General features: G+C 28.7%; 3 protein-coding genes across 6 annotated transcripts in view; all 3 read right to left on the bottom strand.

Annotated features, from left to right (window-relative positions):
* Positions 1-149, bottom strand: part of LOC101502443 (large ribosomal subunit protein mL43) — a 2,631-nt gene extending 2,482 nt beyond the window's left edge. Inside the window, exon 1 of the mRNA XM_004496175.3 lies at positions 1-149. This exon is cut by the window's left edge and continues 110 nt beyond it. The gene's annotated coding sequence lies outside the window, so the exon portion shown is untranslated.
* Positions 150-2,330: 2,181 nt separating this feature from the next.
* On the bottom strand, positions 2,331-5,231 carry LOC101502123 (uncharacterized). Of its 4 annotated transcripts, none has more exons than XM_027333278.2 (8): positions 4,945-5,226; positions 4,658-4,741; positions 4,376-4,434; positions 3,823-3,864; positions 3,324-3,407; positions 2,925-3,012; positions 2,596-2,693; positions 2,331-2,510 (listed from the first exon to the last, which is right to left on the bottom strand). In XM_027333278.2, the coding sequence occupies exons 1-8, from the start codon at positions 5,168-5,170 to the stop codon at positions 2,493-2,495; spliced, it is 699 nt and encodes a 232-aa protein (XP_027189079.1). In that variant the 5' UTR covers positions 5,171-5,226; the 3' UTR covers positions 2,331-2,492. The 4 variants fall into 4 exon arrangements, with proteins under 4 accessions (XP_027189079.1, XP_004496231.1, XP_027189080.1 ...); XM_004496174.4 differs by having other exon boundaries at positions 4,376-4,417; positions 4,668-4,741; positions 4,945-5,218; XM_027333279.2 differs by lacking the exon at positions 3,324-3,407 and having other exon boundaries at positions 4,945-5,231.
* A 1,620-nt stretch (positions 5,232-6,851) lies between these two features.
* Positions 6,852-9,822, bottom strand: part of LOC101501797 (serine carboxypeptidase-like) — a 5,151-nt gene continuing 2,180 nt past the window's right edge. The window contains exons 4-9 of the mRNA XM_004496173.4: positions 9,671-9,814; positions 9,431-9,584; positions 8,718-8,806; positions 7,796-8,054; positions 7,556-7,689; positions 6,852-7,120 (exon numbers count right to left, since the gene is read on the bottom strand). Of these exons, the coding sequence (XP_004496230.1) occupies positions 6,992-7,120; positions 7,556-7,689; positions 7,796-8,054; positions 8,718-8,806; positions 9,431-9,584; positions 9,671-9,814 (909 nt within the window). The 3' untranslated portion in view covers positions 6,852-6,991. The remainder of the gene's footprint in view (positions 7,121-7,555; positions 7,690-7,795; positions 8,055-8,717; positions 8,807-9,430; positions 9,585-9,670; positions 9,815-9,822) is intronic.

The following is a 9,822-nucleotide window of genomic DNA, read 5'->3' as shown; positions in this document are numbered from 1 at the left end:
GGGGGGGGGGGGGGGGAGAACACGCAGCGGCAACGAGAACAGGGGATGGAAGAGAATAACAGGGTTTCTTCAAGCCCTAATCCTTTGATTGGTCTGTAAAAGAAAGATAGAGGAAAGAGAAAGTCGAATCATTGTTTAGCTGTTTGGTTTGAGACAAAGCGAAAGGAAAGAGTAAAAAGAAAGAATTGTATACATAAAATGACATAAATATTCTTAAGTATAAATAAAATGAGAAATAAAATAAATATTTTTTCAAAATTATATGTAAATAGAAAATATTAATATATAATTAGAAAAGTAAAAATATAAGAGTAATTCATTGAAAACTAAAATAAATTATGAAAATTAACAAATTATAAATACTTATTTTATCAATAAACTTTAATGAAAACATAAAAACATTTTTTTTTAAATTAGAGACTATTTCTAAGACTATTAAAATAAATAAATAAAATTTTAACTACGGTACAAATCTGTTATTTAAAAGTAAACAAAAAAAAAATTAATGATGACAATTGCATCATTTAAAAAGGACAATATTGTCAATATAGTTTAGTCTCATTTAAAAAGGACAATATTGTCATCTTGTTTAATTATCATCTTTCACCAACTTTTTCTTTGCTAACCATGAAGAAACCTTTGAACATTAGAAGTTGCTATAATTTTCTTTCAATCTGCCATGTCAATGAAATTCAAAGAAGGGAAAACCTTTAGAAAAATGTGTTTTCATTTCTCTCTTTTTTTTTTCTTTCTAGAATCAGTAGTTCCAAATTGTGTAAATTGTTGGAGGATATTTTAGTAAAATACAACTATTGTTTATAGAAAAAAAATTGATTTAAATGTGTTTGGTCTTTACAAATATTTTTCATTTTGATTTTAGCCGTTGTAATTTTTATTTATTTATTTACACCTTTGCAAATTCTAACAAAATCCTTTATGAATCTATTTTAGTAAAAAAATGGTGACATGACTTATTTTACATAAAGTGGTACACGGTGACCGTGTAATCGTTATTGACTAAACAACATTTAATATTTAAAATTAAAATCCATTTTATTAATTCATTTAATTATTTAATAAAAATCTTAAAATTAATTAATTAACCAATAAACCAATTTAATAATAAAAACTCAATAATTTTCATCGTCAACGTCAAATTTTTTAATAAAAATTCAACAATCTTCATCTTCAAATCGCAAATTTTTATTTTTTAGATCCAAACCCTAAAAATTTATTCATCTTTAAACTCTAAATTTTTTATATTTTCAAACCTGCGGTATGTTTTTTCTTCAACAATTTACTGAATTTAGATAAAATGAGTTAACTAATTTAGTTATTGAGAGAAAATTCACAAAAAAAAATTAGTTAGTACACGAGAGGATACTTACTTTTTAGAGGAAAATATTTTAATTAGGTTTTTTTTTTTGTAATAATTTAAGTTGAATATTAGATGATATTTTAATTAGGTTTTTGCTTCTATTATATGAATATAAATATTAAAAACGGTATTAATTTCATGTACTTATACAAAACGAAATGAGAAATGAAAAGAAATGAAATTTAGGAAAAAGTTAATATTGATGATGTGCTTCATTTAATTTTCAAACATTTATTAATCAAATTTTGTAATTTGTCAAGACAAAAAATAACTAAACATTATAAAATTTGATGCAGTTACTTATAAATATTCAATTATTTGACAAATAATAGATAATAATACATATAATAAGATAACACATATGACTCAAAAAGTCATATTTAACACATGAAGTATGAAAGATAATGATTTTCTATGATAAAGGTCAAATTAAAGTAATCATAAAAACAAACTTTAGTATACGTTGACAAAAAGATTAATAAAAGAAAACATGAGTATTGATGTAAGTTTAATAAAAGAAAAAATTGTAATAAAATGTTTAATAAAATGTTTTATTAATTACTTGAAAAAATATAGATAATTTAGATTTGCAAATGATTTAAAAATAATATTATTAATATTTTGACAAGAAAAAATAGGTGATAAGACATTTAATGATCAAGAAATTTCATTTTTGTAGTTCACCCATGACACAACCAAAAATCTCAACACCGGCATTGATCGGTTACTTAGTTATAACTTAAAACTCGTTGCCCATGAATGTTATGTGGAGATGGAGCAGCAATCCTACTCTACAAACTCAACGTTGCTTTACCAACAGAAGTTCCTTTGAGTCCTGCCTTTTATGACCTCTTCAATTTATTTATTCATTTATGGAAATTTCGAGTAACATAAGACCCATTTATACTTTCCAGTAGGCAATGCATTTTCTGGTGAATCAAATTCTGAATGATACAACAAAACAGATAAGATCCTGATCAAATAATCAATTGCCAACTTACATAACATAGCAGTTGCAACTTAGTTGTATACATATTTCAAATATAAGTACATAGACTCAATACTGATAGACTCAATAAAATCTGTTTGCTTCTCCAATTATCTTATCACAAGTTCACAACTGTTCTCCAGTCTGCACGCAATAAAAGATAGTCTCTCATGATTATAAGCTTAAAAAGAGCGGTAAACATTGATTGATTCAAGAAATAAACACTTACCAACATCTCATGGTCTCCTGTGATTTCTTCTATCAACTCATACAGTGGTTTATCAGCACTGTTTGGAACAAGAGCCGCGAATGCAGCTGGTTTTAGCCCTGCATAAAAAAATAAAAATAAAAACTGCAGTAAATATGTGTGAAAACTAAACCAGTAGATCTATTATCAACGCTCATTGAATCTGCAAAGCTAAACAAAATACTTCTGTTTCTTTTTAACTATCAGTTGTTAAGAATGATGAATTATGATTTCATTGTGAACAGACCCTAAGGGCATAATTGATAAAATCAATTTGTTTAACACTTCAGCACATAACAGATTTTCATTACCAGTTTCTGGGAAAGCGTCTATGAACATCATCATCTCCTCTCCGTTCAAGCCCGAAAAGAAACATATTCGAGGAAGCGACTTGTCTATCTGCAAGGCACAAAATGCTGAACATGTGCAGAGATATTAAACACATTCTTGCTAATAACCACTCTTGAAACAGGTGATAATTCTCAAAAACTTTGATATTAGTAAACATGGTCATCTACTTTAACAATTCATGGAAAGAAATGATGAATGTGTAAGAAAAGGTGTCAAAACTCACAATTGAGAAGCTCAATCTTAACACAAATTCATTTCTACAAATTATTATCTCTTTGTTAGTACAAATTCATGAACAAATGGAGAGGATCAGAAGTTAGATGAAAATAGTACATCACTAGCTGTTCTGAAAATTCTACCTTGACTTCTTCCACACTCTGTTGTGTTGTATGCATTGCCTCCCAAAGTGAACATGTAAGCATGTCTTTGGTACAATAGATGACCTACCATGCAACATGTTAGATTTACTTTTTTCTTTTGCCAATTTATTTGGATATCTAAGAATATCATGATACATTCAAATTTCAGTCACAGATAGGTAGATATAAAAAATCATTTTCCTTGTTTTTCTTATGTGGTGACCAATATTAATTGTGCTATATGTGATTTACTCTATCAAAAATTTTGGTAAGTTTTTAAGAATCTCAAAGCAATGGTCTGTTGAGAACTAAGAGTAGCTTATTGCATCATCTTGGTCAAAAAGTCATCATTGTTTAGTAGTTGTTGTGCATTGGAACAACCTTTAGTTATTATAGTGGAACAATCAAATAATTAATTCATCTCTCTTCTCCATCAACAGGATTTTACTCACTGATCCTTGTTTGCCAATAAAATATGAACATGAAGGATAAGAAATACCTTTAGGAATTCACCCTCTAACTCTTTCAAAAACTGTTGAATCTGCACAAGGTCAGATACACTACTATTGAATGATACATTTGGAAACATATAAATAATGCAGGGGCTAGATAATTGAATATTAATATATCTAGGGAAAAATATCAATGGATAATCATTGTTAGCTGCTACCTAATCAGTTTTATAATTTACTTTAAGCAAACAATAATACTATTATAAGGTAACTTTCATGCCGTAATTGTAGCATTTTACATACAGAAATTTCCTTAGCAGCAAAAATATCAAGAAGAGTTGCTCTATCAATCATTTGGGTCATCATCTTGAAAGCATAAACAATAATTAGAGAAAAGAATGGCTTAGAAATTCATGTATGTTGAAAGGCCATGTTACGTAGTACTATTTGACAACACACAAGAGAGATGAGTAAAAGACACGGCAAAAAGCATTTGTAAATGCTTTGATTAAGATAAAATCATTCAAGACATATGAAACTACCACATAATTTCTTTATAAGTATTATCATATCCTATTGAATGGATCATGGTGATATCACCTTCAAATGTTCATTGGCTTCAAATCCCAACAACAATAAGGCCTGCAAAATAAATGAAACTACCAGGTAAAAATTGAGTGAACATTCATTCATTCCCTCACAAAGAAGTCACTCAAATTGGAATTTGAAAGTCAAATGCATAAAAAGTGAGGACAAAATATCCTCCATAGGAAATGTTGTAGTACACATTTTGCAGAAGTGTTTATCTATGTTGAAAATGATTTGTTGATGAGAGAGAATTAAACAGGTTATTGTCATTGAATTGAGTAAAAACTAACTAACCATGACTTACAGGTGGACCATAGCTAGCATCCTCAGCATTCATAGGAACAAATTTTGAGTCTTCAACTAACTCATTAGGAAGCCCTGCATCAATTTGAAGTGTCCATAATATTCCTCTTGAAAATACATCATTTTGGTAAATTTGGTTAAATTGAAGAATTATTTATACTAAATACAAGAAAATGGTAAAAAAAAATGATTATCCTTTTAAATAAAAGAAGTGAGTACCCAAAAGGGTATTTAAGAATGATGAGAATGAAAATGAAAAATATAAGTAATTAAGTAACCTTCAGAGGAAGCTCTCCGAGTCAAGTTGAGGTTATTGGAGTTGAATGAGCTCCAACAACAAGAGTAAGAAAACGGTGAAACAGAAGAAACATGGGAAAGAAGGTACGATGAAGGAGGCATTCTGAAGCAGCAGTTGCAATTCATAGACAATCCAACGCCAAACGACATCATTGGCTTTCGCTGCAACTTTACAAAATTCTTATATCTGTTTTCTTCTATATACATATGATTGACACTCCTAAATACACGCGGACACAGATAAATAGTGCGTTCTATATCTATCCATTTAAAAAAAAAAAATTCCTTTGAACAATTGTATATCTATCCATTTAAAAACATACAAACCGATTTACCAATATGCATTATTTTTAAATGACATGCACACATACAAAAGATAGTGGGTAGTTATAATTTATAAATGTTAGGTCACATATTATTTTTTCTTTTAACATTTTTTATAATAATATATATTTTATTATTTAATAATTATTATTTTAATTAAATAATTAATTTAAGTTTTATTAATTTAAGTAATTATTATTTTAATTAAATTATTAACTTAAGTTTCATTAATTATTAATTTAATTAATTATTATTTTAATTAAATAAATACAATGTTAATTTTTTTATAATAATTATTTGATTAAATTTTACTTTTTATAATTAGTAAAAAATTTAAATAAAATGGAGTCTATAAAAATAATAAAATTTAATTAAAATATTATAGTTCATTTTGTATTTGTATTTTTAATTATAATATTTAATTAAATTTTATTATTTTTATAGACTCCATTTTATTTAAATTTTTTAATAATTATAAAAAGTAAAATTTAATTAGGTAATTATTATAGAAAAATCAACATTGCATTTATTTATTTAATTAAAATAATAATTGTTTAAATTAATAATTATTGAAACTTAAATTAATTAATTATTTAAAATAAAAATTATTTAAATTAATAATTAGTGAAATTTAGATTAATTATTTAATTAAAATAATAACTATTGAATAATAAAATATATATTTATTATTATGAAAGATGTTGACATTAAAATATTAATATAAATATTTTAATTAATATTATTATACAATATTTTAATTTAAATTTACATTTAAAATAAAATTAAACTTAAATTTTTATAACAAAAATTGTGAAAAAAAAATAAGAGTAAAAAAATAAATTGTTCCACTGCCAACTTGACACAATTTCAGTCGATTCCAGTCTTTCCAACTTCTCACCTTTAAAAAAATTAAATTTTCAAAACAATAATATATTTGTACATAATTAAAAAGTAGATTAGAAAATAGTGGTAATATGATATTTAATTTTGTTTTTAGTGGTAGTATAAAATAAAAAACCACCCCGTGCAACCCGTATGTGTGTGCGTGAGTTATATTGAAAAAAAGTATTCTCATCCTTCTTCAGTTTATACTTTATATTGCATTGATGTCGATATAATTTAAGCACAATCAGTAATTACTACAAACGTAAAATTACTAGAAACCTATTGTCATTAAAAAACAGAGATTCCTCAAAATTTTGTCATAACCTTTTAATTGCCTGGAGAATGATTCCCCTAATAATCTAAAATTCAGTAGTGCGGTAAGTAAAACATGTAATAAATATATTTTTGTTGTTAAAAACTATTCAATTTTTTACCTCAGTTTATGTGGATCTTTTCCTGCTAGAAGTTGTCCCTAAAATACTTTTTTTCAATAGATTGGTCATTACCAAAACATTATAAGAACTGAATGCAAAATGTTTAACTAGTAAGGGAGGTGTTTGTAGACTATATCTTCTAACATAGGGGAAGCATTAGAATAAGTTTGGGCAAGTTTGGGCGTAAGCAACTTGCACCTCAGATTTGACCAAACTAGCATATATACATTACAGACATAAAAGTCTACCATAAATATTTTCTTGCATTGCCTTGATTCTATGTCAATTTGGATAGTATGAATTTACTTTAGTTGAACAAAACATCACTGCTTTAAATTCTTTTTTTCATTGAATCAAGTTGTTGTAAACTAATTGCAATAAGAGATTACAACTCTGCAACCAATACTTCTGCATCATCTCCAGACCTGGAAAGGGTTCCTTGAGTCCACCTCTTCAGCATTTCTAAGGAAGCCTTGGGCTGGTCCATTGGAACCATGTGTCCCGCATCATGAACCTGTTTTTTGTTACACAATACCATACTGAGTCAAGATTAACCAAGTTATGGGGAAATTCAGTGGTAAATGATGTATAGACACAGTTTGGATTACTTCTAAGTGAAACTTCTCATTGAAATAAGTTCAGCATGATTCCTAACATAAAATGAAGATCTTATAAACACAAGTAGTTATGAAAAAGCTCAACGAAGAGTTTCTGAAAAAGTTGAGATGAAAAAACTATTTTTAACTTGTATAGTATTTCCGCAAGTACTTGATGAAAAGTTTATCCACACTGGCTCTAAATCTATCTCTTGATAATATCGATTGACTGCTTACGCGGCAAGGACATATTTCTATTTGATTTTGGATGACAATCTCAAACATATATACTGTGATTGGGGGCGTTCATTCGAGATGAACATTATAGAAAGTTTTCAGAGCACTGAGTGTACCTTTAGGAAACTTAAAGGTCCATAATTCTTCAATAATCCAGCTTCTGAGTCATCAACTGTGAACGGAACTTCAGATGAGGCAACAAATTCATTCTGGCCAGACCATTCCATGGCATGAACCCATCTTGAATTACCTATTTATTGAATTCATACAACCGGGAAAATTCATCAATACACCTTAAAGATCCTAAGTATGAAATGTTATACTTCAAAACAGATCTAAATTATGGCCATATATACCAAGCCAGTTGCAGATGAGATCATATTCCCCAGCATAAATAAGCATATTGATTCCATCCTCAAGAAGTGCAGGAATACCAACTTCGAGATTCCTCATCCAATCCACCAGCATAGCCTGATAAACTGTAGAGCTACAAGACACAAAATCAATATCCCCAACCCCTAGTGCATCCCGAACAGATCCTTGGTTCAGGAACTTCTCCATGTTTGAAAAATCATAGCAAAGACTCCCCTCACACTTCTTTCTGATGTCGTAGTACTGCAGCACAAGTTTACAATTGATGGTCAAAATTTTCATTTTAAATACGCTTACATCCATAATCTTTTTTGAAGACTTTGCAATCTCCACAAATGCCCCAGCTATAATTTATTCAAACTAAGAAGCGGATTAAAAAGCTTTCTAGATATTTTCTATAAAATTTATCATTTAAAATATTCTCCAATAAAGAAAATGTCAAAGGAAGAGTCACATAGTTGGTTAGGCAAACGGCTAATTATCTGCATGCATATCAGACCATTATATAGCAGTAAAATGTTTCACATGTTTAACCATGTTCCATACAACCTGATAAACTGGTTACTTCAACCTCGTATGGTGTGTCCATGATTACTTTTTCCAACAGAAGTTATTCTGGGAAGCAAAGCAAAATGTAACAGATAACAACAACTTGTTCAGGACAGTCAAAATCCTTTCTTCACTTCTCACTAAAAAACAAGAAGCTTTTTAGGAAGAGTGACTCTTCAACATGGTATCAAAATTTCTATTTAGCCTGCAATTTGACCATGCTTTAGCTTGTGTCAGAAATAATTATTAGTTATTGTTTGGTTCCCGCACATCAATTTAAGCTACGAGGTTCATAGGCACAGTATAAATTTAACAAAAAGTACTACCGACAGAATATGAAGCAACTGAGTTACTCACATTGATATCACCAGCATGTGACATGATGGAATTGAATATAGTATTACAAACAAAATATGAAGTTGTGCATGCGATTTTTCCATCAGTGCCTGAAAGGATTAAAACAAGTATTAAGCAGAAACACAAGAGAAGCTAGTTAGTTAACTATGAGAGTGAGTGAGAGATTTTCGGTCCTTAGATCTTGAATTTGCACAAAGATAAGGATCATAAAATTTAGTATTATACAGTTAATGGCAACCCATTTTGAGTGGTCATTTTTAATATTTCCCATCCTATCCTCTTAACAACCGAGAATCTAACAATTTCAAATAGTTTATGATATAAGCATTTAATATTAAGATAAATATATATTTATATGATAGGACACATCAGAAAATAATATATACATAGGTAATTTATGCATTTTAAATAACTGTAGTAAGTTTAAGACTTCAAGTTACTTCAAAAAATATAGCAAACCAGAGCATGAATTGAAGCTGATGACTGATCCATTTAAGAAACTTGAGATCATATTCAAGTTTAAAATTGTATATTTTGGAACTCTACTGGAGGTCGAATTCAACATTCATTTAAAATAAATAAATAAATACTACGATTGGCTTTGTTCAATTCAATATCAATTAACAACCTTGGCTTCCAGGCAGAATACAAACATGAGAAGAAATGTTACATTCATTGAAAGGATAAATGAAACAACATCACGTGTAAATTACCACATAGTTTGATTGCCAATTCGCAGGCTGGAAGCATCACTTTGTTGATGCGATCATAATCAGCTTGCTTAATTATGCCCATGTCAAGTGCATAATCTGAGTAAGCCTTATACTGAATTGCAGGATCAGTGAGCCCATTACCAATGGCAAATCCCTGTTCAACCATTTCAAATAAGCTAAGCAAGTCTTTCATATCCTTCAATATATATCTCAAATAAAATGGTTCGCTAAACAACAAACCTTCAAGTTTATATGAATTCCTTCTTTAGCTTTGTTTCCCTTGTGAACACGAGCAGCAAAGGCCGGGATATAATGTCCAGCATATGATTCCCCGGTAATAAAAAAGTCATTTTCAGCATACTCAGGATGTTCAGCAAAGAAGGCCTGTAGGG

Source organism: Cicer arietinum, chromosome 4 (genome assembly GCF_000331145.2).
Source record: "Cicer arietinum cultivar CDC Frontier isolate Library 1 chromosome 4, Cicar.CDCFrontier_v2.0, whole genome shotgun sequence".
Taxonomy (NCBI): Eukaryota; Viridiplantae; Streptophyta; class Magnoliopsida; order Fabales; family Fabaceae; genus Cicer; species Cicer arietinum.
The sequence above is the reverse complement of the archived record's forward strand: the minus strand, read 5'-3'. Positions and strand labels throughout refer to the sequence as shown.